The sequence below is a fragment of the Oncorhynchus tshawytscha genome, linkage group LG02 (assembly GCF_018296145.1).
Source record: "Oncorhynchus tshawytscha isolate Ot180627B linkage group LG02, Otsh_v2.0, whole genome shotgun sequence".
In the NCBI taxonomy this organism is placed as follows: domain Eukaryota; kingdom Metazoa; phylum Chordata; class Actinopteri; order Salmoniformes; family Salmonidae; genus Oncorhynchus; species Oncorhynchus tshawytscha.
The window spans coordinates 1,838,457-1,866,115 of NC_056430.1; the positions used below are offsets into that span (position 1 = coordinate 1,838,457).

At 44.8% G+C, this 27,659-nt stretch overlaps 1 protein-coding gene across 2 annotated transcripts; it reads right to left on the bottom strand.

Moving 5' to 3' along the window:
* Positions 1 to 394: 394 nt before the first annotated feature.
* Positions 395 to 26,500, bottom strand: LOC112234369 (pyruvate dehydrogenase E1 component subunit beta, mitochondrial-like). 2 transcript variants are annotated; one of them, XM_042329545.1, is made up of 11 exons: positions 26,381 to 26,498; positions 26,228 to 26,287; positions 23,475 to 23,582; positions 21,759 to 21,821; positions 21,619 to 21,654; positions 21,218 to 21,371; positions 20,896 to 21,027; positions 18,847 to 18,957; positions 10,542 to 10,633; positions 3,621 to 3,762; positions 395 to 997 (listed from the first exon to the last, which is right to left on the bottom strand). In XM_042329545.1, exons 1-11 carry the CDS (start codon positions 26,414 to 26,416, stop codon positions 852 to 854), a joined length of 1,080 nt encoding a protein of 359 aa, XP_042185479.1. In that variant the 5' UTR covers positions 26,417 to 26,498; the 3' UTR covers positions 395 to 851. The 2 variants fall into 2 exon arrangements, with proteins under 2 accessions (XP_042185479.1, XP_042185481.1); XM_042329547.1 differs by lacking the exon at positions 20,896 to 21,027 and having other exon boundaries at positions 26,381 to 26,500.
* Between the last annotated feature and the right edge of the window lie 1,159 nt (positions 26,501 to 27,659).

The window sequence follows — 27,659 nt, forward strand, 5'->3', positions numbered from 1 at the left end:
AATAAAATGTTATGAATTTTGACCATTTGTATAATTTACCATCTTCAATAACCCTTAAGGGAAATTGTTATCTTCAATAACCCTTAAGGGAAATTGTCGAGGTCGAGGCCTTATTCTTCCTAGGTCCTCGCTCATTACAGCATTTAGTAGCTTGTGTCCCGGGCATTCCGTGCGTTTGCATGACACCTCCCCTTCCGCACTGACGGACATGTAACACCTCGTCTATACCTAGTCTACAAAGATATTTGAACTACAGCTAGATCCTGGGCCGGATTAGTTTGTAAGTGAAAATCCATTTGTCCCGAGTCCTTCAATGTAATCACCATGCACTTACATTTATCATTTAGCTGCTACTCTTATCCAGAGCTTATGCTTAGGAATAAAAACAGCAATATTTCAAGACTGATAAAATGGGAGTTTTATTTCTGTAACAGAGCAATTTATAGCAATAAAATAGTCTGATGTTACAATAAGAAATACACTTCCTTACAATCCACAATGTATTCTTCTTAGAGAGAGTTTCTTTTCACCAATGGATCAATGACAGATCCTTACTAGATGACTTGGTTTACTTGACATCACCATCTTATTTGTCCCCCATCCAATCAGGAACCAGAAGAGCAAGTAATTGTAGGTATTAATGTATCTGAATAAGGACAATGTTCCCGTAGCCACGTGATGTGAATAAGAACTATGTTCCCGTAGTGATGTGCGTATATTTACTGGTAAATTGACATTGGGGGGGAATAAGTACTTCCTGCAGTACTTACTATTGTATAAGTATATACTGAGAAGGTAAATAAGGTTGGTCTGCAAGTAACGGAGGGGTCGGAGGGAGACATTCAGTATGTTTACATATTCAAGACCTTCTTGACTGAGAAGATGATGTCTTTGATCTGAGGTACACTGTGGTCCTCCAGGATCTTAGCGTAGGGCATAGGGATGTCGACACCGGTCACGCGGACTGCAGGGGCATCCAGGTAGTTGAAGGCTGGGCCTGGAAACAGGACAGATCGTTGTTAAACATAAACCCTGAGAATGACTTGTCTGTGTGTTTTTAATAGTCATAACTCAGAAAAACACACACCCATGTATGTATTCCTACAATTAGCATAATACAACTTCAGGTTGCTTTATGGGTTGTTTTCCCAGATACAGATTAAGCCTAACGTGCCGGAGTGATCTGGGAAAACTGCCCATAACGCTCTGTTCACTCGGTTTGAAGGCAATGACATAACCCATCCACACAGTGCATTCAGAAAGGATTCAGACCCCTCAACCTTTTCCACATTTTGCTACATTACAACTTTATTCAAAAAATCTATTCAATTATTTCCCTCCTCAATCTACACACAATACCCAATAATGACCACGCAAAAACAGGTTTGTAGAATTGCTTGCAAAAAATAAATATTACATTTACATAAGTATTCAGACCCTTTACTCAGTACTTTGTTGAAGCACCTTTGGCAGCGATTACAGCCTCAAGTCTTCTTGGGTATGACACTATATGCTTGGCACACCTATATTTGGGGAGTTTCTCTCATTCTTCTCTGCAGATCCTCTCAAGCTCGGTCAGGTTGGATGGGGAGCGTCGCTGCACAGCTATTTTTCAGGTCTCTCCAGAGATGTTAGATCGGGTTCAAGTCTGGGCTCTGGCTGGGCCACTAAAGGACATTCAGAGACTTGTCCCGAAGCCACTCCTGCGTGGTCTTAGCTGTGTGCTTCTGATCGATGTCCTGTTGGAAGGTGAATTGTCACCTCGGTCTGAGGTCCTGAGCAGGTTTTCATCAAGGATCTCTGTACTTTGCTCCGTTCATCTTTCCTTCAATCCGGACCAGTCTGCCAGTCCCTGCCGCTGAAAAACATCCCAACAGCATGATGCTGCCACCACCATGCTTCACCGTAGGGATGGTGCCAGGTTTCCTTCAGATGTGATGCTTGGCATTCAGGCAAAATAGTTCAATCTTTGTTTCATCAAACCAGAGAATCTTGTTTCTCATGGTCGGAGAGTCCTTGAGGTGCCTTTTGGCAAACTCCAAGTGGGCTGTCATGTGCCTTTTCCTGAAGAGTGGTTTCCGTCTGGCCACTACCATAAAGGCCTGATTGGTGGAGTGCTGCAAAGATGGTTGTCCTTCTGGAAGGTTCTAGACCCCTTCCCTTTTTCCACATTTTGCTACATTACAGCCTTATTCTAAAACAGATTAAATCATTTTCTTCCCACATCAATCTACAGAATGTGATTTCAGTTTATTTTTAACACATTGCAAAAATGTATTAAAAAAATTTAAAAAATTTTGCTTTGTAATTTTGGGGTAGTGTGTGTAGATTGATGAGGGAAAAAAGGCTGTAATGTTTAAAACAAGTCCAGGTCTGAATACTTTCTGAACACACTAAATAACTGATATAGCCTACCGCGTTCTCTCTTCCTTCAAACTACCCAGGAGTTCTATTGGCTGCTGTATTTAACATTCAGCAAACAAGAGCGTGCATCCCTCGTCGAATAGTCTATTGGTATAAGAAACGCTAACAAAAATAATGTCCAGCAACCTATTCTAGTCTAGCTTTTCCTGCATGGGACTCCAAGAGCTAATGAGCGTTTCAGTTAAAGAGACAGGCCAGCTGAGGACAAGGAAAGGTGAAGAGGATACTGAGTCAGTTGTACAACAACGCATTCAACTGAAATGTCTTCTGGCCCCACCCTGAGCATTAATGATTCATCATTCAGAGGCCTGAGGTGGGCTGTCCGCCCCTCCATCCTGAGGTGGGCTGTCCGCCCCTCCATCCTGAGGTGGGCTGTCCGCCCCTCCATCCTGAGGTGGGCTGTCTGTCCCTCCACCCTGAGCATGAATGATTCATCATTCAGAGGCCGTAGAGATGGGTCGTCAGTCCCCACCCTGAGCATTAATGATTCATCATTCAGAGGCCGTAGAGGTGGGTCGTCAGTCCCCCACCCTGAGCATTAATGATTCATCATCAGAGGCCTGAGATGGGTCGTCAGTCCCCACCCTGAGCATTAATGATTCATCATCAGGGGCCGTAGAGATGGGTCATCAGTCCCCACCCTGAGCATTAATGATTCATCATTCAGAGGCCGTAGAGAAGCCAGATTTAGACATCACATATAATGTAACAGTTCCATTTCACACCCTGCTGTTCATATAAATACTTTATTATAATTTACCGGTTTCTCGCTGTTATTTATCCTGGGAAAGGGGACTGGTTTTAGGCGGTAAATCCCAGTAACCAGGCTCCCGCCCTCCATAACACCAGACCTGTACTGACCCCCCCCCCAACACCAGACTGGCCCCCCAAATATTTTTTTAATAAATTTGCCAAAATGTCACGTGCTTCCACATATCAGTGCATTTGTAACAACCTAACAATTACAAAACTTTTTATAAGATCAAATAAAGCCTCACGTTGCAAATTAGCAATAACAACAACAACATTCCACTCATCGACTTTCATACAACAATTCCTCCCTTCATGGGCTCATCTTCGTGGACAGATTTTGGGCAGAGTAAAATCTCTCGATTCGCCTCTTCCACTACGGTATATTTCACATCGCACTACGAAGACGTAGCTGTAATGTATAATACAAGAGAACTTCAACGTACCCTCCATGACTCTGGCACAGATCTCAGCCCCCACTCCGTACTGGGGCCAGCCCCCCTCCACTGTGACCAGATGGCCGGTTTTCATCACACTGGCCTCAATGGTGTCCACATCCAGGGGCCGTATGGTGCGCAGGTTAACCACCTAGGAGGAGGAGACAGAACAGGTTAACCACCTAGGAGGAGGGGACAGAACAGGTTAACCACCTAGGAGGAGGAGGAGACAGAACAGGTTAACCACCTAGGAGGAGGGGACAGAACAGGTTAACCACCTAGGAGGAGGAGACAGAACAGGTTAACCACCGAGGAGGAGGGGACAGAACAGGTTAACCACCGAGGAGGAGGGGACAGAACAGGTTAACCACCGAGGAGGAGGGGACAGAACAGGTTAACCACCGAGGAGGAGGGGACAGAACAGGTTAACCACCGAGGAGGAGGGGACAGAACAGGTTAACCACCGAGGAGGAGGGGACAGAACAGGTTAACACCGAGGAGGAGGGGACAGAACAGGTTAACCACCGAGGAGGAGGGGACAGAACAGGTTAACCACCGAGGAGGAGGGGACAGAACAGGTTAACCACCGAGGAGGAGGGGACAGAACAGGTTAACCACCGAGGAGGAGGGGACAGAACAGGTTAACCACCGAGGAGGAGGGGACAGAACAGGTTAACCACCGAGGAGGAGGGGACAGAACAGGTTAACCACCGAGGAGGAGGGGACAGAACAGGTTAACCACCTAGGAGGAGGGACAGAACAGGTTAACCACCTAGGAGGAGACAGAACAGGTTAACCACCTAGGAGGAGACAGAACAGGTTAACCACCTAGGAGGAGACAGAACAAGTTAACCACCGAGGAGGAGGGGACAGAACAGGTTAACCACCGAGGAGGAGGGGACAGAACAGGTTAACCACCGAGGAGGAGGGGACAGAACAGGTTAACCACCGAGGAGGAGGGGACAGAACAGGTTAACCACCGAGGAGGAGGGGACAGAACAGGTTAACCACCGAGGAGGAGGGGACAGAACAGGTTAACCACCTAGGAGGAGACAGAACAGGTTAACCACCTAGGAGGAGACAGAACAAGTTAACCACCGAGGAGGAGGGGACAGAACAGGTTAACCACCAATGAGGGCACAGAACAATACTTTAGAAATGTTGTACATTTTCAAAAACACTCGTCGACTCAAACCTCATTCCAGGGATTGTTTAAAGGTGCTATGCATCAATGGTCTACAGAACTTAAACCACAAAAAGATTTCAATTACCTATACAGAGCCTTCAGAAGGTATTCCCACCCCTTGACTGGTACAGGGCCTTCAGAAAGTATTCACACCCCTTGACTGGTACAGGGCCTTCAGAAAGTATTCACACCCCTTGACTGGTACAGGGCCTTCAGAAAGTATTCACACCCCTTGACTGATACAGAGCCTTCAGAAAGTATTCACACCCCTTGACTGGTACAGAGCCTTCAGAAGGTATTCACACCCCTTGACTTATTCCACATTTTGTTTGTGTTACACCCTGAATTCAAAATGGATTAAATCATTTTTTTTACTGCTGAACTGAAGGGGTTGAATACCTATTGACTCAAGACATCAGTTTTCATTTATTTATATATTTTTTCAAATCAACTCCATTTTGGGGTGTGAATACTTCCTGAAATTAAATGTTCTGTGTCACATGCGCCAAATGTAGACCTTACAGTGAAATGCTTACTTACAAGCCCTTAACCAACAATGCAGTTAAGAAAAAGTAAAAATAAAATAACGAGGCTATATACAGGGGGTACTGGTACCGAGGCAATGTGCAGGGGTACAGGTTAGTGGAGGTAATATGTCCATGTCGTTAGGGGTAAAGTGACTATGCAGTGACTATGTGCAGGGGTACAGGTTAGTGGAGGTAATATGTCCATGTCGTTAGGGGTAAAGTGACTATGCAGTGACTATGTGCAGGGGTACAGGTTAGTGGAGGTAATATGTCCATGTCGTTAGGGGTAAAGTGACTATGCAGTGACTATGTGCAGGGGTACAGGTTAGTGGAGGTAATATGTCCATGTCGTTAGGGGTAAAGTGACTATGCAGTGACTATGTGCGGGGGTACAGGTTAGTGGAGGTAATATGTCCATGCCGTTAGGGGTAAAGTGACTATGCAGTGACTATGTGCGGGGGTACAGGTTAGTGGAGGTAATATGTCCATGCCGTTAGGGGTAAAGTGACTATGCAGTGACTATGTGCGGGGGTACAGGTTAGTGGAGGTAATATGTCCATGCCGTTAGGGGAAAAGTAGAGCTCGGTCATAGTGACCCTTGGCCCTAATCCCCTGATTGCTCAGTTTGGCCGGGCAGCCAGCTCTAGGAAGAGTCTTGGTGGTTCCAAAATTCTTCCATTTAATGATGGAGGCCACTGTGTTCTTAAGGACCGGCTGCAGAAATGTTTTGGTACCCTTTCCCAGATCTGTGCCTCGACACAATCCTGTCTCGGAACTCTATGGACAATTCCTTCGACCTCATGGCTTGGTTTTTGATCTGACGTGCACTGTCAACTGTGGGACCTTATATAGACCGTTTTGTGTCTTTCCAAACCATGTCTAATTCAACTAATTTTACCGCAGGTAGATTCCAATCAAGTTGTAGAAACATCAAGGATGACAAATGGAAACAGGATGCACCTGAGCTCAATTTCGAGTGTCATAGCATAGGATCTTAATACTTAAATAATGTATGTTTTTAATTTTTAATACAGTTGCAAAAATGTCCAAAAACCCATTTTTGCTCTGTCATTATGGGGTATTGTGTGTAGATTGAGGATTTTATTATATATATTTTTAAAATACATTTTAGAATAAGGCTGTAATGTAACAAAATACGGAAAAAGTCAAGGGGTCTGAATACTTTCTGAATGCACGGTCACTGTAGGGATGACGTCATCGATGCACTTAGAGATGACGCCGGTGACTGATGTGCTGTACTCCTCAATGCCATCGGATGAATCCCGGAACATATTCCAGTCTGTGCTAGCATAATAGTCCTGTAGCTTAGCATCCACGTCATCTGACCACTTCCATATTGAGTGAGTCACTGGTACTTCCTGCATTGGTTTAATGCTTGTAAGCAGGAATCAGGAGGATAGAATTATGGTCATATTTGCCAAATGGAGGGCGAGGGAGAGCTCTGCATGTGTCTCTGTGTGTGGAGTACAGGTGGTCTAGAGGTTTGTATCCATCTCTGTGTGTGGAGTTTTGTATCCATTTCTGTGTGTTGAGTAAAGGTCATCTAGAGTTTTTTTTCCTCTGGATGCACGTGACATGCTGGTAGAAATGTAAAATAGATTTAAGTTTCCCTGCATTAATGTCCCCGGCCACTAGGAGCGCCACTTCTGGATGAGTATTTCTTGTTTGCTTATGGCCTAATACAGCTCATTGAGTGCAGTCTTAATGTCAGCATTCATTTGTGGTGGTAAATAGACAGCTATGGAAAATATAGATAAACTCTCTTGGTAAATAGTATGGTCTACAGTTTATCATGAGGTACTCTACCTCAGACGAGCAACACCTTGAGACTTCCTCAATATCGCACACCAGCTGTTATTGACAAATAGACCACTTCCGCTTGTCTTTTTGGTCATAAGAGACATACAGTTGAAGTCGGAAGTTTAAACTCAGTTTCACAATTCCTGACATTTAATCATAGTAAAAATGCCCTGTCTTAGGTCAGTTAGGATCACCACTTTATTTTAAGAATGTGAAATGTCAGAATAATAACAGAGAGTATGATTTTCAGCTTTTATTTCTTTCATCACATTCCTGGTGGGTCAGAAGTGTACATACACTCAGGTCATATTTGGTAGCATTGCCTTTAAATTGTTTAACTTGGGTCAAACATTTTGGGTAGTCTTCCACAAACCTCCCTCAATAAGTTGGGTGAATTTTGGCCCATTCCTCCAGACAGAGCTGGTGTTTGTTTGCCTCCTTGCTCGCATACGCTTTTTCAGTTCTGCCCACAAATTGAGGTTAGGGCATTGTGATGGCCACTCCAATACCTTGACTTTGTAGTCCTTAAGCCATTTTGCCACAACTTTGGAAGTATGCTTGGGGTCATTGTCCATTTGGAAGACCCATTTGTGACCAAGCTTTAACTTCCTGACTGATGTCTTGAGATGTTGCTTCAATATAACCACATAATTTTCCATCCTCATGATACCATCTATTTTGTGAAGTGCACCAGTCCCTCCTGCAGCAAAGCACCCCCACAACATGATGCTGCCACCCCCGTGCTTCACGGTTGGGATGGTGTTCTTCGGCTTGCAAGCCTCCCCCTTTGTCCTCCAAACATAACGATGGTCATTATGGCCAAATAGTTCTATTATTGTTTCATCAGACCAGAGGACATTTCTGCAAAAAGTACGATCTTTGTTCCAATGTGCAGTTGCAAACCGTAGTCTGGCTTTTTTATGGCGGTTTTGGACCAGTGGCTTCTTCTTGCTGAGCGGCCTTTCAGGTTATGTCGATATTAGACTCGTTTTACTGTAGTTCTAGATCCTTTTGTACCTGTTTCTTCCAGCATCTTCACAATGTATTTTGCTGTTGTTATGGGATTGATTTGCAGTTCTCCCACCAAAGAATGTTCATCTCTAGGAGACAGAATGCGTCTCCTTCCTGAACGGTATGACGGCTGCGTGGTCCCATGGTGTTTATACTTGCATACTATTGTTTAAAGGTAGGCCTTGAAATACATCCACAGGTACACCTCCAATTGACTCAAATTATGCCAATTTGCCTATCAGAAGCCATGACATAATTTTATGGAATTTCCCAAGCTGTTTAAAAGGCACAGTCAACTTAGTGTACGTAAACTTCTGAACCACTGGAATTGTGATACAGTGAATTATAAGTGAAATAATCTGTAAACAATTGATGGAAAAATGACTTGTGTCATGCACAAAGTAGATGTCCTAACTGACTTGCCAAAACTATAGTTTGTTAACAAGAAATTTGTGGAGTGGTTGAAAAACGAGTTTTAATGACTCCAACCTAAGTGTATGTACAAATAAAGTTAAAACAAAAAAAATAAAAATAGCACAATTTGTTAGTGGCCCATAAAAACCCACTCCGGCGCCATTCGTATCTAACAGGGCTACAGGTGATACTGGCCCCAAACTGTTACAGACCTATATCCATCCTGCCCTGCCCATCTAAGGTCTTCGAAAGCCAAGTCAACAAACAAACTGACCAACTCAAATCCCTCCGTACCTTCTCCGCTGTGCAATCTGGTTTCCGAGCCGGTCACGGGTGCACCTCAGCCACGCTCAAGGTACTAAACGATATCATAACCGCCATCGATAAAATATACTACTGTGCAGCCGTCTTCATCGACCTTGCCAAGGTTTTCGACTCTGTCAATCACCATATTCTTATCGGCAGACTCAATAGCCTCGGTTTTTCTAATGACTGCCTTGCCTGGTTCACCAACTACTTTGCAGACAGAGTTCAATGTGTCAAATCGGAGGGCATGCTGTCCGGTCCTCTGGCAGTCTCTATGGGGGTGCCACAGTGTTCAATTCTCGGGCCGACTCTGTATATATCAATTCTCTGTATATATCAATGTTGCTCTTGCTGCGGGCGATTCCCTGATCCACCTCTACGCAGACGACACCATTCTGTATACTTCTGGCCCTTCCTTGGACACTGTGCTATCTAACCTCCAAACGAGCTTCAATGCCATACAACACTCCTTCCGTGGCCTCCAACTGCTCTTAAACACTAGTAAAAACAAATGCATGCTTTTCAACCGTTCGCTGCCTGCACCCGCACGCCTGACCAGCATCACCACCCTGGATGGTTCCGAACTAGAATATGTGGACAACTATAAGTACCTAGGTGTCTGGCTAGACTGTAAACTCTCCTTCCAGACTCATATCAAACATCTCCAATCTAAAATCAAATCTAGAGTCGGCTTTCTATTTTGCAACAAAGCCTCCTTCACTCACGCCGCCAAACTTACCCTAGTAAAACTGACTATCCTACCGATCCTCGACGATGTCATCTACAAAATAGCTTCCAATACTCTACTCAGCAAACTGGATGCAGTTTATCACTGTGCCATCCGTTTTGTTACTAAAGCACCTTATACCACTCACCACTGCGACCTGTATGCTCTAGTCGGCTGGCCCTCGCTACATATTCGTCGCCAGACCCACTGGCTCCAGGTCATCTACAAGTCCATGCTAGGTAAAGCTCCACCTTATCTCAGTTCACTGGTTACGATGGCAACACCCACCCGTAGCACGCGCTCCAGCAGGTGTATCCCACTGATCATCCCTAAAGCCAACACCTCATTTGGCCACCTTTCCTTCCAGTTCTCTGCTGCCTGTGACTGGAACGAATTGCAAAAAAAAAAAAAACAATCGCTGAAGTTGGAGACTTTTATCTCCCTCACCAACTTCAAACATCTGCTATCTGAGCAGCTAACCGATCGCTGCAGCTGTACATAGTCTATTGGTAAATAGCCCACCCATTTTACCTACCTCATCCCCATACTGTTTTTATTTATTTAATTTTCTGCTCTTTTGCAAACCAATATCTCTACCTGTACATGACCATCTGATCATTTATCACTCCAGTGTTAATCTGCTAAATTGTAATTATTTGCCTACCTCCTCATGCCTTTTGCACACAATGTATATAGACTCTTTTTTTCTACTGTGTTATTGACTTGTTAATTGTTTACTCCATGTGTAACTCTGTGTTGTTGTCTGTTCACACTGCTGTGCTTTATCTTGGCCAGGTCGCAGTTGTAAATGAGAACTTATTCTCAACTAGCCTACCTGGTTAAATAAAAGTGAAAAAAAAAAAAATAGGCATTGTAAGTTCAGTTTATATAAAAACAAGTACAAATCTAATTGTTGACCCCATAAATAGGACACTCACCTCACATTCAACCCCCTCCTTAGCCAGGACACTCGCTGCATCCAGACAGAAACCCACACACCGGGAATGTGACACTAGAGTGATATGGGTTCCTGGAGTAAACAGACAGCCAGAAATGGTTGGGTAGTGTACAATGTTTTGTATATCTGTGTTGTAACAAGAGCCTACAACTGAACTTAAGAGTTTTCTGTTTTCCACCACCCACAACTAAGTGGCACATTCCAGGCCAAGAGTTCCAGTTCTGTTATTGACCCCTTCAAGCCATCACAAGAACAAATAAACTGCCTGCTTTTTTTTACCTGAGTGGCCCGGAGGAGGGGGTCAGGAGACCGAAAAAAACAGATGCCTTCTGCAAATCAGCAGACCGCCTTGTGAACTGCATGTTTTACTGGGAATGACCAGCCAGGCTTTCAAATAGCCAAGGAAGAGCAGTAACCAGGGTAGTGTATTGTATTACAGGGGAAGAGCAGTAACCAGGGTAGTGTATTGCATTGCAGGGGGAGAGCAGTAACCAGGGTAGTGTATTGTATTACAGGGGAAGAGCAGTAACCAGGGTAGTGTATTGTATTGCAGGGGAAGAGCAGTAACCAGGGTAGTGTATTACATTGCAGGGAAGAGCAGTAACCAGGGTAGTGTATTACATTGCAGGGGAAGAGCAGTAACCAGGGTAGTGTATTGCATTGCAGGGGAAGAACAGTAACCAGGGTAGTGTATTGCATTGCAGGGGAAGAGCAGTAACCAGGGTAGTGTATTGCAGGGGAAGAGCAGTAACCAGGGTAGTGTATTACATTGCAGGGGAAGAGCAGTAACCAGGGTAGTGTATTACATTGCAGGGGAAGAGCAGTAACCAGGGTAGTGTATTGCATTGCAGGGGAAGAGCAGTAACCAGGGTAGTGTATTACATTGCAGGGGAAGAGCAGTAACCAGGGTAGTGTATTGCATTGCAGGGGAAGAGCAGTAACCAGGGTAGTGTATTGCATTGCAGGGGAAGAGCAGTAACCAGGGTAGTGTATTACATTGCAGGGGAAGAGCAGTAACCAGGGTAGTGTATTGCATTGCAGGGGAAGAACAGTAACCAGGGTAGTGTATTGCATTGCAGGGGAAGAGCAGTAACCAGGGTAGTGTATTGCAGGGGAAGAGCAGTAACCAGGGTAGTGTATTACATTGCAGGGGAAGAGCAGTAACCAGGGTAGTGTATTGCATTGCAGGGGAAGAGCAGTAACCAGGGTAGTGTATTGCATTGCAGGGGAAGAGCAGTAACCAGGGTAGTGTATTGCATTGCAGGGGAAGAGCAGTAACCAGGGTAGTGTATTGCATTGCAGGGGAAGAGCAGTAACCAGGGTAGTGTATTGTAATGCAGGGGAAGAGCAGTAACCAGGGTAGTGTATTGCATTGCAGGGGAAGAGCAGTAACCAGGGTAGTGTATTGCATTGCAGGGGAAGAGCAGTAACCAGGGTAGTGTATTGCATTGCAGGGGAAGAGCAGTAACCAGGGTAGTGTATTGCATTGCAGGGGAAGAGCAGTAACCAGGGTAGTGTATTGCATTACAGGGGAAGAGCAGTAACCAGGGTAGTGTATTGCATTACAGGGGAAGAGCAGTAACCAGGGTAGTGTATTGCATTGCAGGGGAAGAGCAGTAACCAGGGTAGTGTATTGCATTGCAGGGGAAGAGCAGTAACCAGGGTAGTGTATTGCATTACAGGGGAAGAGCAGTAACCAGGGTAGTGTATTGCATTGCAGGGGAAGAGCAGTAACCAGGGTAGTGTATTGCATTGCAGGGGAAGAGCAGTAACCAGGGTAGTGTATTGCATTGCAGGGGAAGAGCAGTAACCAGGGTAGTGTATTGCATTGCAGGGGAAGAGCAGTAACCAGGGTAGTGTATTGCATTGCAGGGGAAGAGCAGTAACCAGGGTAGTGTATTGCATTGCAGGGGAAGAGCAGTAACCAGGGTAGTGTATTGCATTGCAGGGGAAGAGCAGTAACCAGGGTAGTGTATTGCATTGCAGGGGAAGAGCAGTAACCAGGGTAGTGTATTGCATTGCAGGGGAAGAGCAGTAACCAGGGTAGTGTATTGCATTGCAGGGGAAGAGCAGTAACCAGGGTAGTGTATTGCATTGCAGGGGAAGAGCAGTAACCAGGGTAGTGTATTGCATTGCAGGGGAAGAGCAGTAACCAGGGTAGTGTATTGCATTGCAGGGGAAGAGCAGTAACCAGGGTAGTGTATTGCATTGCAGGGGAAGAGCAGTAACCAGGGTAGTGTATTGCATTGCAGGGGAAGAGCAGTAACCAGGGTAGTGTATTGCATTGCAGGGGAAGAGCAGTAACCAGGGTAGTGTATTGCATTGCAGGGGAAGAGCTGTAACCAGGGTAGTGCATTGCATTGCAGGGGAAGAGCAGTAACCAGGGTAGTGCATTGCAGGGGAAGAGCAGTAACCAGGGTAGTGAATTGCAGGGGAAGAGCAGTAACCAGGGTAGTGTATTGCAGGGGAAGAGCAGTAACCAGGGTAGTGTATTGCAGGGGGTAGCAGTAACCAGGGTAGTGTATTGCATTGCAGGGGAAGAGCAGTAACCAGGGTAGTGTATTGCAGGGGAAGAGCAGTAACCAGGGTAGTGTATTGCAGGGGGAGAGCAGTAACCAGGGTAGTGTATTGCATTGCAGGGGAAGAGCAGTAACCAGGGTAGTGTATTGCATTGCAAGGGAAGAGCAGTAACCAGGGTAGTGTATTGCATTGCAAGGGAAGAGCAGTAACCAGGGTAGTGTATTGCATTGCAGGGGAAGAGCAGTAACCAGGGTAGTGTATTGCATTGCAGGGGAAGAGCAGTAACCAGGGTAGTGCATTGCAGGGGAAGAGCAGTAACCAGGGTAGTGCATTGCAGGGGAAGAGCAGTAACCAGGGTAGTGCATTGCAGGGAAGAGCAGTAACCAGGGTAGTGAATTGCAGGGGAAGAGCAGTAACCAGGGTAGTGTATTGCAGGGGAAGAGCAGTAACCAGGGTAGTGTATTGCAGGGAGAGAGCAGTAACCAGGGTAGTGTATTGCATTGCAGGGAAGAGCAGTAACCAGGGTAGTGTATTGCAGGGGAGAGCAGTAACCAGGGTAGTGTATTGCAATGCAGGGGAAGAGCAGTAACCAGGGTAGTGTATTGCATTGCAGGGGAAGAGCAGTAACCAGGGTAGTGTATTGCATTGCAGGGGAAGAGCAGTAACCAGGGTAGTGTATTGCATTGCAGGGGAAGAGCAGTAACCAGGGTAGTGTATTGCATTGCAGGGGAAGAGCAGTAACCAGGGTAGTGTATTGCAGGGGGAGAGCAGTAACCAGGGTAGTGTATTGCATTGCAGGGGAAGAGCAGTAACCAGGGTAGTGTATTGCATTGCAAGGGAAGAGCAGTAACCAGGGTAGTGTATTGCATTGCAAGGGAAGAGCAGTAACCAGGGTAGTGTATTGCATTGCAGGGGAAGAGCAGTAACCAGGGTAGTGTATTGCATTGCAGGGGAAGAGCAGTAACCAGGGTTGTGTATTGCAGGGGAAGAGCAGTAACCAGGGTAGTGTATTGCAGGGGAGAGCAGTAACCAGGGTAGTGTATTGCATTGCAAGGGAAGAGCAGTAACCAGGGTAGTGTATTGCATTGCAGGGGAAGAGCAGTAACCAGGGTAGTGTATTGCATTGCAGGGGAAGAGCAGTAACCAGGGTAGTGTATTGCATTGCAGGGGGAGAGCAGTAACCAGGGTAGTGTATTGCATTGCAGGGGAAGAGCAGTAACCAGGGTAGTGTATTACAGGGGAAGAGCAGTAACCAGGGTAGTGTATTACAGGGGGAAGAGCAGTAACCAGGGTTGTGTATTGCATGGGAAGAGCAGTAACCAGGGTAGTGTATTGCATGGGAAGAGCAGTAACCAGGGTAGTGTATTGCATTGCAGGGGAAGCGCAGGAACCAGGATAGTGTATTGCAGGGGAGAGCAGTAACCAGGGTAGTGTATTGTATTGCATGGGAAGCGCAGTAACCAGGGTAGTGTATTGTATTGCAGGGGAAGAGCAGTAACCAGGGTAGTGTATTGCAGGGGAGAGCAGTAACCAGGGTAGTGTATTGTATTGCATGGGAAGAGCAGTAACCAGGGTAGTGTATTGCATTGCAGGGGAAGAGCAGTAACCAGGGTAGTGTATTGCATTGCAGGGGAAGAGCAGTAACCAGGGTAGTGTATTGCATTGCAGGGGAAGAGCAGTAACCAGGGTAGTGTATTGCATTGCAGGGGAAGAGCAGTAACCAGGGTAGTGTATTGCATTGCAGGGGAAGAGCAGTAACCAGGGTAGTGTATTGCATTGCAGGGGAGAGCAGTAACCAGGGTAGTGTATTGCATTGCAGGGGAAGAGCAGTAACCAGGGTAGTGTATTGCATTGCAGGGGAGAGCAGTAACCAGGGTAGTGTATTGCATTGCAGGGGAAGAGCGGTAATCAGGGTAGTGTATTACAGGGGAAGAGCAGTAACCAGGGTAGTGTATTACAGGGGAAGAATAAGAGCAGTAACCAGGGTAGTGTATTGCATTGCAGGGGAAGAGCAGTAACCAGGGTTGTGTATTGCAGGGGAAGAGCAGTAACCAGGGTAGTGTATTGCAGGGGGAGAGCAGTAACCAGGGTAGTGTATTGCATTGCAGGGGAAGAGCAGTAACCAGGGTAGTATATTGCATTGCAGGTGAAGAGCAGTAACCAGGGTAGTGTATTGCATTGCAGGGGAAGAGCAGTAACCAGGGTAGTGTATTGCATTGCAGGGGAAGAGCAGTAACCAGGGTAGTGTATTGCAGGGGAAGAGCAGTAACCAGGGTAGTGTATTGCATGGGAAGAGCAGTAACCAGGGTAGTGTATTGCATGGGAAGAGCAGTAACCAGGGTAGTGTATTGCATTGCAGGGGAAGCGCAGTAACCAGGGTAGTGTATTGCAGGGGGAGAGCAGTAACCAGGGTAGTGTATTGTATTGCATGGGAAGCGCAGTAACCAGGGTAGTGTATTGTATTGCAGGGGAAGAGCAGTAACCAGGGTAGTGTATTGCAGGGGGAGAGCAGTAACCAGGGTAGTGTATTGTATTGCATGGGAAGCGCAGTAACCAGGGTAGTGTATTGTATTGCAGGGGAAGAGCAGTAACCAGGGTAGTGTATTGCATTGCAGGGGAAGAGCAGTAACCAGGGTAGTGTATTGCATTGCAGGGGAAGAGCAGTAACCAGGGTAGTGTATTGTATTGCAGGGGAAGAGCAGTAACCAGGGTAGTGTATTGCATTGCAGGGGAAGAGCAGTAACCAGGGTAGTGTATTGCATTGCAGGGGAAGAGCGGTAACCAGGGTAGTGTATTACAGGGGAAGAGCAGTAACCAGGGTAGTGTATTACAGGGGAAGAGCAGTAACCAGGGTAGTGTATTACAGGGGAAGAGCAGTAACCAGGGTAGTGTATTGCAGGGAAGAGAACTAGGGCCTTTACTCTTTTTAACATAAGAAATGGCACCAATACAGCCCAGTGACCCTTATGAACAATATGTTAAACTGGAGGACATGTTGGCATAACATGAAGCATAATGTGACCATTTTCTCCTGGTTGTTATTTCATTAAAAGGGGTAGAATGAGGATTTACTGTTTGGTACCTGCAGGCTACGCATTTCATCCTAGAGACAAACAGTTTACTGTACAGTAGAAACATTCTGCGAACACTTCTGAACATAAATGTGTGGGGTTCCTCCAATCAGAGTCCGCCCTCTGTGAGGATCACTATAAATTACAAAATTCTCTAACAGACGCGGGGATCAAGTTTCTTCGAGATGCGTCCACACCAAGTTGAACTGAATAATTCCATCTCCTTGGAAAACAAACACCTACCGACGAAACCCTATCCTACTCAGACAGAATCAATCATCCCAGAGAATCTGCGGAGAGCACTGTTGCTCATTCAAGACCAACGGACTGAGTTCACAATACATCCCGGGTGGGATCAGAGAAACGGCGGAAAAAAACTAGTAGACATTACTTTCCTGGACTGAGGCCAGAGCGGAGCTGGTCTCGCTCCTATGGCTGTGAGCTATTTTTTGGCCTCAGCACGACTGTCAAGAGAAGAGGACAACAGACCTTGACTTCATCCTATCCTAGCGGGAGCTAACCGGGCAGGCAACGTCAGCATACCAGTAAATGACCCATAGCTTAAATTCCTCTGAAAGGGTCATTGTGTGTGTGTGTCTGTAAAGTAGAGGAAGTCATTGAGTAATAGTGGGATGGCAGGTATAATTTACAAGCCCATGATCAATACTATCCCGGCATTGTCCACAACAGATGCTAACTGACAGCCTAGCCCATTGTCCACAACAGATGCTAACTGACAGCCTAGCCCATTGTCCACAACAGATGCTAACTGACAGCCTAGCCCATTGTCCACAACAGATGCTAACTGACAGCCTAGCCCATTGTCCACAACAGATGCTAACTGACAGCCTTGCCCATTGTCCACAACAGATGCTAACTGACAGCCTAGCCCATTGTCCACAACAGATGCTAACTGACAGCCTAGCCCATTGTCCACAACAGATGCTAACTGACAGCCTAGCCCATTGTCCACAACAGATGCTAACTGACAGCCTAGCCCATTGTCCACAACGGATGCTAACTGACAGCCTAGCCCATTGTCCATTCCTGTTTGGTGAAGCTCTCTATAATTCACAGTTGTGACAGCTGTCAATGTAGCCCTCTCACACTTTCTCTTTCAATGAATACGAACCCTAGAATTCTCAAAGTCCTGTGAAAGTGTAATTGTATCTGAGTGGAGTACGGAAGCCATTCATATTCACCTCAAACTGCATTGTATCCGTTAACTACCTAATATTACAACTTATTCTGGTAAATAAAACCTTGAATGAAGTATTTGTGACATTAAGTTAATTTGTGAGCGATTGGGTTATTGAGGTTTCAAGTTAACCTCCCCATCCATGTCAGAAAGTCACAGCCATCTTGCTTTTAAGGAAAGAGGATCATTTTTGTACATGTATTAAAACTCCAAGTTGGACCAATTCCAGTCGCCTTCCTCAGGTAGTCCAGGGACTGACAAGCTCACTCAAAATGACGCTGACACCATCTAAAATATAATTTCCACCTCCAGAAATGGGCCCAATAAGTGTAAATCGGTAAAAATGACGATAAATTAAATTTGTACATATCAGACCATGCATATAGCTTTGTTGTCTATATTATCAGATGTGCTATTAGCAATAAGCATTATCACCCATCGCCCAACAAGCAGTATAGCGACATAGAAAGTACATGGCTGAAGAACGGGGTGTGTCCATCTCCATTTACCCCAACATCCTGATTATTATTAGTTTCTATTACAAAGTATGTCATTGCCCTTTCAAGAGGCCTGGTACACAGCCGCTCCTAAACCATGCTTGCAGCGTTGGTTGTAAAACGACGCCACACAGGCAGCTGAAGGAGTAGAAACATAAACGTTGTAGCGATGGAAAACTGGGATCCCCTCTTTTCTAACAAAGGACATAACTATTTTCAAAAGTGTTTCCCGCAATTGGATTAAGAATTGTTGTGCATTGACTGCTTGTCAGAAGACATGTTTCTCTCCTATGGCTCTCCTATGGCTCTCCTATGGCTCTCCTATGGCTCTCCTATGGCTCTCCCAACTGGAATGGATCCTGAGAGGAATATTAGTTCAAACACAAGTCGACTAGGCAAACAGGTCATCTATTGTCTGGTTTAGTTTAATAACACGACTAGGCAAACAGGTCATCTATTGTCTGGTTTAGTTTAATAACACGACTAGGTAAATAGATCATCTATTGTCTGGTTTAGTTTAATAACATGACTAGGTAAATAGATCATCTATTGTCTGGTTTAGTTTAATAACATGACTAGGTAAATAGATCATCTATTGTCTGGTTTAGTTTAATAACATGACTAGGTAAATAGGTGACAAAAACAGTAGGAGTGGAAAGTTCCATTCTGAGAGACTTTACCAACAGCTACACATTGCTGTCTGAGTTGAGGCTGCTGTGGTGCACATTGGACTATTTAATTCATCTGAACATCGGTGTCAGCAACAATCATGAATGGCAGTTCAGTGCACACAGCTTAACAGAAAATAAAATACATTTGGGAATATATTTCCTAGAACAGACATGCTTCTGTCTGATCGACAAACCATCAATCCCCAACTCTCGCTCACAATGAAATTATCAATAAACTCTCAATGTTTTTCTTGGGGAGGGTACAATGAACATAACTTTTTTTTACATATTGCATAAACATTTAAATTCTCCAGCGGTTGCTAGTTACCTCGTCTTTCCACCTTGGCCTTTCCAATAGGTACGACAAAGTCTTTCTGCAGAACGTCCTCAGACAGGTCAAAGGGCACACCGTACATCAGCTCATTCTCCAGGAACACCACTGTTGAAGGAAAAATACAAGACAAAGTGCTTTTGATTAGCAGGTGTCACCATGGTTACAGCACAGGAACTTATATGTCTACACTACAGGACATGAGCAGATGGCCAGTGATTCCCCTCATCTATACTACAGGACATGAGCAGATGGCCAGTGATTCCCCTCATCTATACTACAGGACATGAGCAGATGGCCAGTGATTCCCCTCATCTATACTACAGGACATGAGCAGATGGCCAGTGATTCCCCTCATCTATACTACAGGACATGAGCAGATGGCCAGTGATTCCTCTCATCTGTTCTACAGGACATGAGCAGATGGCCAGTGATTCCCCTCATCTATACTACAGGACATGAGCAGATGGCCAGTGATTCCCCTCATCTATACTACAGGACATGAGCAGATGGCCAGTAATTCCCCTCATCTATACTACAGGACATGAGCAGATGGCCAGTGATTCCTCTCATCTGTTCTACAGGACATGAGCAGATGGCCAGTGATTCCCCTCATCTGTTCTACAGGAGCGGATGTGAGGAGACACGAAAAGGCGATTAGCACCCTTTTCCCTTCGTAGAGCAATACTGTTCAACAGAGCCTTACGGGCCCCCCTGTTCAACAGAGCCTTTACGGGCCCCCTGTTCAACAGAGCCTTTACGGGCCCCCTGTTCAACAGAGCCTTTACGGGCCCCCTGTTCAACAGAGCCTTTACGGGCCCCCCTGTTCAACAGAGCCTTACGGGCCCCCCTGTTCAACAGAGCCTTACGGGCCCCCCTGTTCAACAGTAGTGGAATAGGGTGCTAAACTCAGAGGGAAAAAAATCTACTTTCGCTCACTGTCAACTGCGTTTATTTTCAGCAAACTTAACATGTGTTAATATTTGTATGAACATAACAAGATTCAACAACTGAGACATAAACTGAACATGTTCCACAGACATGTGACTAACAGAAATGGAATAATGTGTCCCTGAACGGGGGGGGCAAAATCAAAAAGTCAGTCAGTATCTGGTGTGGCCACCAGCTGCATTAAGTACTGCAGTGCATCTCCTCCTCATGAACTGTACCAGATTTGCAAGTTCTTGCTTCTTAGGCGTCTCACAGTACTGACATTGCAATTTATTGCCCTGGCCAAATCTGCAGTCCTCATGCCTCCTTGCAGCATGCCTAAGACTTCAAACATCAGCTATCTGAGCAGCTAACCGATCGCTGCAGCTGTACATAGTCTATTGGTAAATAGCCCACCCATTTTCACCTACCTCATCCCCATACTGTTTTTATTTATTTACTTTTCTGCTCTTTTGCACACCAATATCTCTACCTGTACATGACCATCTGATCATTTATCACTCCAGTGTTAATCTGCAAAATTGTAACTATTCGTCTACCTCCTCATGCCTTTTGCACACATTGTATATAGACTCCCCCCTTTGTTTTCTACTGTGTTATTGACTTGTTAATTGTTTATTCCATGTGTAACTCTGTGTTGTCTGCTCACACTGCTATGCTTTATCTTGGCCAGGTCGCAGTTGTAAATGAGAACTTGTTCTCAACTAGCCTACCTGGTTAAATAAAGGTGAAATAAAAAAATAAAAATAAATAAAGACACGTTCACGCAGATGAGCAGGGACTCTGGGCATCTTTCTTTTGGTGTTTATCAGAGTCAGTAGAAAGACCTCTTTAGTGTCCTAAGTTTTCATAAGTGTGACCTTAATTGCCTACTGTCTGTAAGCTGTTAGTGTCTCAACGACCGTTCCACAGGTGCATGTTCATTAATTGTTTATGGTTCATTGAACAAGCATGGGAAACAGTGTTTAAACCCTTTACAATGAAGATCTGTGAAGTTATTTAGATTTTTATGAATTATCTGTGAAAGACAGGATCCTGAAAAAGGGACGTTTCTTTTTTTTGCTCAGTTTATTTGGGACGCAACTCAATGCTCACCAGGGTTGTCGTCCCTGATAGCTGCTTTAAGAAGCCCTCTGGCGTCCTCAGAGTTCCAGGGGCTGACTACTTTGAGGCCGGGGCAGTGGCCGTACCAGGCAGCGAAGCACTGGGAGTGTTGGGCTGCCACGCCTGCAGACAAAGATATTTTTTTTTAAGTTTCTTAGTCAAGACACTTCAAGTTTCCCTAAAGGTGACGTTCCCTGAATAAAACTCAGAACGGAGCATAGAGTCCGCATAGATCAATGCAATCCTGATCCTGGGGGACAAAAACCCCAGGACCAGTATTGGGAAACACTGGCATATATGTTTGTTAATTTACCTGCAGAGGAGCCGTTGGGGCCGCGGAACACAATGGGGACAGGCTGGGCTCCGGCTGACATGTAGTAGGTCTTAGCAGCTGAGTTGATCACCTGGTCGATGGCTTGCATAGAGAAATTCCAGGTCATGAACTCACAGATTGGCCTCAACCCGGCCTGGAAACACAGCATGATGGATGACTCTCAAACGGCAGCCTATATAGCGCACTTCCTTTGGCCAGGGCCCATGCACACGAGGCTGTCATCTTTCTACCAAAATCAGATGTAGACATTCAATCGTTTATGTTTTATTACATTTCACAGTCAATATAAAGGGTTAGTGAAGAGACGCTTGTACAACGTTACTTTCTATAGGAATAGGACATTTCCATACATACCATTATAATAATACTAATTGACTTACGAATGCAGCACCAACAGCAATGCCAGCAAATCCCATCTATAAGGGGAGGAGAAAATGCATCCGTTATATTCCTTAAGAGACCATCAGACTGGCAACATAGAAACAACTTTCAAAATAAACAGTCTTGTGGCCTTGTTTACCTCTGTGATTGGCGTGTCGATGATGCGTTTGTCTCCATATTTCTTCCACAACCCTCTGCTGACCTACGAATACACAAGCCAAAATAAATTAATACCATTCAAGTTGTCAAATAAACCATAGATTGTTTTAAAAAAGGACATTTTTAACCACTTTTGAATCCAAATAGTTTGTCATACATTGTCGTCAAGACAGTCCAGTTTGGTATACAGTGCCTTCGGTAAGCATTCAGATCCTTCGACTTTTTCCACATTGTTAGGTTACAACCTTAATCTAAAATGGATTCAAATGGTCCCCCCCACCCTCAATCTACACACACTACCCGATAATGACAATGCAATGTTACCTATTTTTTTTTTTTTTTTTTTTAATTTGAGCCTGAAAAACCATAATCATAATTTATTCAGAGCCTTTACTCAGTACTTTGTTGAAGCACTTTTGGCAGCGATTACAGCCGAGTATTCTTGGGTATCACGCTACCAGCTTGGCACACCTGTATTTGGGGAGTTTCTCCCATTCTTCTCTGCAGATCCTCTCAAGCTCTGTCAGGCTTGATGGGGAGTGTTGCTGCACAGCCATTTTCAGGTCTCTCCAGAGATGTTTTAATCAGGTTCAAGTCCAGGCCCTGGCTGGACCACTCAAGGACATTCAGAGACTTGTCCCGAAGCCACTCCTGTGTTGTCTTGGCTGTGAGCCTAGGGTCGTTGTCCTGTTTGAAGGTGAACCTTCACCCCAGTTTGAGGTCCTGAGTGCTCTGGAGCAGGTTTTCATCAAGGATCGCTCTGTACTTTGCTCCGTTCATCTTTCCCTCGATTCTGACCAGTCTGCCAGTACCTGCCGCTGAAAAACATCGCCACAGCATGATGCTGCCACCACCATGCTTCACCGTAGGGATGGTGCCAGGTTTCCTCCCGATGTGACGCTTGGCATTCAGGACAAAGAGTTCCATCTTGGTTTCATCAGACCAGAGAATCTTGTTTCTCCTGGTCTGAGAGTCCTTTAGGAGCCTTTTGGCAAACTCCAAGCGGGCTGTTATGTGCATTTTACTGAGGAGTGGCTTCCGTACGCCTATGTAGATAATCCATTACAAATCAGCCGTTTCCAGCTACAATAGCTACAATGTGTACAACATTAACAATGTCTACACTATTTCTGATCAATTTGCTGTTATTTTAATGGACAAATATTTTTGCATTTCTTTCAAAAACAATGACATTTCTAAGTGACCCCAAACTTGAACGTGTGAGTGTGTGTACACACACACACACACACACACACACACACACACGTCAAAAGTGTGGACACGCCTACTTATTCAAGGAGTTTCTACATTTTAGAATAGTGAAGACTTCAACACTATAAAGTAACTGTTGTTTGTCTGTTTGTTGCCGGCCTGTTATTCTCCTTTGACCTCTCATCAACGAGCCATTTTCAGGACTGCCGCTGACTGGATGTTTAGTCGCACCATTATCAGGAAACCCCTTGACACTGTCGTTCGTGAAATGGCGGACGGTGGACGTTTTTGAGATACCGTCGCCGGCGCGCCTGGCACCGACGATCATACCACTCTCAAAGTCACTGGTTCATTCAATCCAACAGTAACCAGATGCCTCGATGCCTGTCTGCCTGCTTTATATATCAAGCCACAGTCACATGACTCGCGGTCCATAGGAGCGATCCATTTTGGTGAAAGGGGTGGTGTACCTAAACATTCTTACCTTGTAGGCTCCATCATACTGAGCCACCTCCTCCCCCAGAAGGAAAACTCTCTCATCCCTCTCCAGTTCCTCATCCATGGCCTGGTTGAGGGCATCTCGGACATTCACCTGAAATAAAGACACACATTCAGAAAGTATCCACACCTGTACTTTATCCACTGTTACTTTACAGACTTGTTCAAAAATGGATTAAAGAAAAAATTTAATCTACACACAATTCCCCATAATTACAAAGCAAAAACAGGTTTAGAAATTTTAGCAAATGTATAAAAAATAAAAACAAAACACCATATTTACATAATTTTTCAAACCCTTTGATATGACATTCGAAATTGAGCTCAGGTGCATCCTGTTTCCATTGATCATCCTTGAGATGTGGACACCAATCAAGTTGGAGAAGCCTGTGGTAAATTCAATTGTTTGGACACCTGTCTATATAAGATCCCACAGTTGACAGTGCATGTCAGAGCAAAAACCAAGACTTGAGGTCGAAGGAATTGTCCGTAGAACTCCGAGACAGGATGGTGTCGAGGCACAGATCTGGGGAAGGGTACCAAAACATTTCTGCAGCATTGAAGGTCCAAGGCTACAGTGGCTTCCATCATTATATAATGGAAGACGTTTGGAACCACCAAGACTCTTAATAGAGCTGGCCGCCCGGCCAAACTGAGCACTCAGGAGAGAAAGGCCTTGATCGGGGGGGTGACCAAGAACCCAATGGTCACTGACAGAGCTCCAGAGTTCCTCTGTGGAGATGGGAGAAACTTCCAGGACAACCATCTCTGCTGAACTCCACTAATCAGGCCTTTATGGTAGAGTGGCCAGACTGAAGCCACTCCTCAGTAAGAAGGCACATACTTGGAGTTTGCCAAAGGGCACGTAAAGACTCTCAGACCATGAGAAACACTATTCACTGGTCTGATGAAACCAAGATTGAACTCTTTGGCCGGAATGGAAATCGTCCCGCCTGGAGGAAACCTGGCACCATCCCAACAGTGAAGCATGGTGGTGGCAGCATCATGCTGTAGGGATGTTTTTCAGGGATTGGGAGACTAGTCAGGATCAAGGGAAAGATGAACAGAGATCCTTGATGAAAACCTGCTCCAGATCCAGAGTGCTCAGGACCTCAGACTGGAGTGAAGGTTCACTTTCCAACAGGACAACGACCCTAAGCACACAGTCAAAACACAGGAGTGGCTTCGGGACAAGTCTCAATGTCCTTGATTGACCCACCAAGAGCCCGGACGTGAACCTGATCAAACATCTCTGGAGATACCTGAAAATAGCTGTGCAGTGACGCTCCCCATCCAACCTGACAGAGCTTGAGAGGATCTGCAGAGAAGAATGGGAGAAACTCCCCAAATACAGGTATGCCAAGCTTGTAGTGTCATACCCAAGAAGACTGGAGGCTGTAATCACTGCCAAAGGTGCTTCAACAAAGTACTGAGTAAAGGGTCTGAATACTTATATAAATGTGATATTTTAGTTTATTTAATACATTTGCAAACATGTCTAAACCTGTTTTGCTTTGTCATTATGGGGTATTGTGTGTAGATTGAAGTAAAAAAAGTAATTTAATCAATTTTAGAATAAGGCTGTAATGTAACAAAATGTTTAAAAAGTCAATTGGGTCTGGAAACTTTCCCAAATGCACTGTATGTGTTTTATATAGAGATATTCATTACAAGCTACATCTCAAAGTCACTTTAAAAAACAAAGTTGGGGTGAGTTAACATCCTGGCTCTAGACACATATCCTCCTCTCGCCACCGGAGATCGATGGAGACAGCAGTTCACGTTCAAGTCATTATCCCTCAGAATTCCATTGACCCATTAAGGCGTGAGAATGCTCCAGGTAGGCTGTCAGCTAGCTGAATCGAACAAGTGTGCTCCATACTCTCTTAAGACCTTGTCTTGAAAAATGAGAAAAGAAAAAAACAGCAATAGTACTGTTTGTCCAATTTTGAGATTCCGTAACCAGTATTCACTTCCTCAAGAGTCAGAATTAATCTAAGATAACTCAAGAAATCTGTCATTGACATATTTTCCATGGAGATCTTAGTTGCGCAATTTTACATTAGGATTGGTGCAGTATTTCAATGAAAAAAATGTGTATGAAAACACATCGTCGCTCGTTGAACAACAAATACTTTATTGAAGAATCCCTATTGTGGACCAATCACGGACGAAGGTTTGATGTGCCCAAACAGCATGCTGAGTGTTCATTGGTTATTTACAGTAGTCCTTACCCAACCGCGTTCCATAAGTGGTCTAGAGGACAGAACAGGCATCATCCGTGAGTCCTTGCCCCGCTCAAACGACGCAAATCCCGAAGCATGAAAATGTGTCTGGGATGGCAAAAATGTGGCGAAATAGTGTAGTGTATGCCCAGCATAAAATAATATGTCCTTGTTAATGGGTCAGTCAGGCCTTAACATCGCACAAGACTATAAGACGTTCATCATTGCCGTGAGCTGGCCAACTTGTTATGATGACTTGAATCGACAGTACATGCTACCGTTCAAGCAAATATTATGTTTTGGGGAATACACAATTGACAGCTGTAAGCCACAAAGTCAGAAACCCCACCTATTTCTACATTTAAAAAAATATGAATACGGAAAAGGCACTTTTTTGTTTTCATGAATTTTTACGATATAGACCATTTTGACTTTGCCTGTGATAACTGGTGAAAACACGTTGAAGGTTGTTAGTTAGATCAACCCATTAAGCACAGATGAAACTAGCCCTCACCTGCACAGCAGCCGGAGGCGTCTTGCTGAACTCCCTTCGTAGGACCACCGACACGGCATTCTGCACAAGACAACACACAAAAGGCCTCGTTTTTTTTGTCTCATCCGAACAAATAGGTCATTGTCTGCACATGGATTTAAAGTTAATAAATACATTCCCGGAGCGAAGAAAACACCCCAACGACGCCATCTTTGACCGGTCCTCTGAGTGGGAGGAGCGACTTGTCCTGGAGAAGGATCCGGTCCAATCAGAGCAGCTGTCTGAGTCCGTCCAGAGATACTACTTGAGGAGATGGGCATCTCATTAACACACATAAGCATATGCGTCTGCAATGGGCCTCGCGGTGCATTCTGGGAGATCCTGCGACAATTCAGGGACAACGCGATCTCTCCTTCAATGTGCTCCAAAACCCAACATTAGCATGAATTTCGTCAATAAGTGGTACACCACATTTTACAAGATGTGAGATAATTAGCTATGCTCTCTTTAATGTAGTATAGCTGTGGAATTGTGACATTATGTACTTTCGATAAAAAATAGACAGGTTTCTCGACTCATACCCTAACATTGAGAAGGGAGTGCGTGACGATTAGTTTAGCAACCGAGCGACGCAGCATAACAACGTGAAGGCGATTGGTCGACCGTCTGCTGAGTGAGGCGTTAAACGTTTTTCCATTCAATCACCCTTGATTTTTTATATATCCTCCTTTCTGAAATGTCTCTGGTCAGTCTAAGCAAGCAAGGTATTGAGAACCAATTAGGACCACTCTGATTGGCCGTCATTGTAAATAGGAACGTGTTCTTAACTGACTTGCCAAGTTAAATAAATAGCATATTTTAATTAAATCTGTGTGCATATCTGTCACTTTTGACTACTATGCTGAAGTTTGATGTAGCCTAGCTCAGACTAGAGGCAGTGATTACAGCTACCGCCAGAGGCTGTCTGGGTATTTACATAGAAGGCTCACAGTGCTAGTCGTATTTAGGCATCATGATGTTGGACAAATCAAATCAAATTTTATTTGTCACATACACATGGTTAGCAGATGTTAATGCGAGTGTAGCACAGGCAGGGTTGGGGAGTAACAGATTTCATGTAATCCTTTACATGAAAGGGATTACAAAAACCGGTAACTGTAATCCGTTACGTTACCAGCAAAAATATTGTAATCAGATTACAGATACTTTTGAAAAACGAGATGATTACTTCGAGGATTACTTCTAAATTCAGAAAGGATGTTTGCGAAAAAACATCTTAGAAATGTCACGGCTTTCTCAATGATATTCAAATCAGCATTGATAGAAGGCGCAAGTTTAAATTTGTTCCACCTGAGCGAGTCTGACCATAAATCAGAGACCACAATGATGACACACCAAATGTGTTTGATGGATTGAGGGAAAAGAGCAGGAATAGGCTTTTGTAGGCTACAGT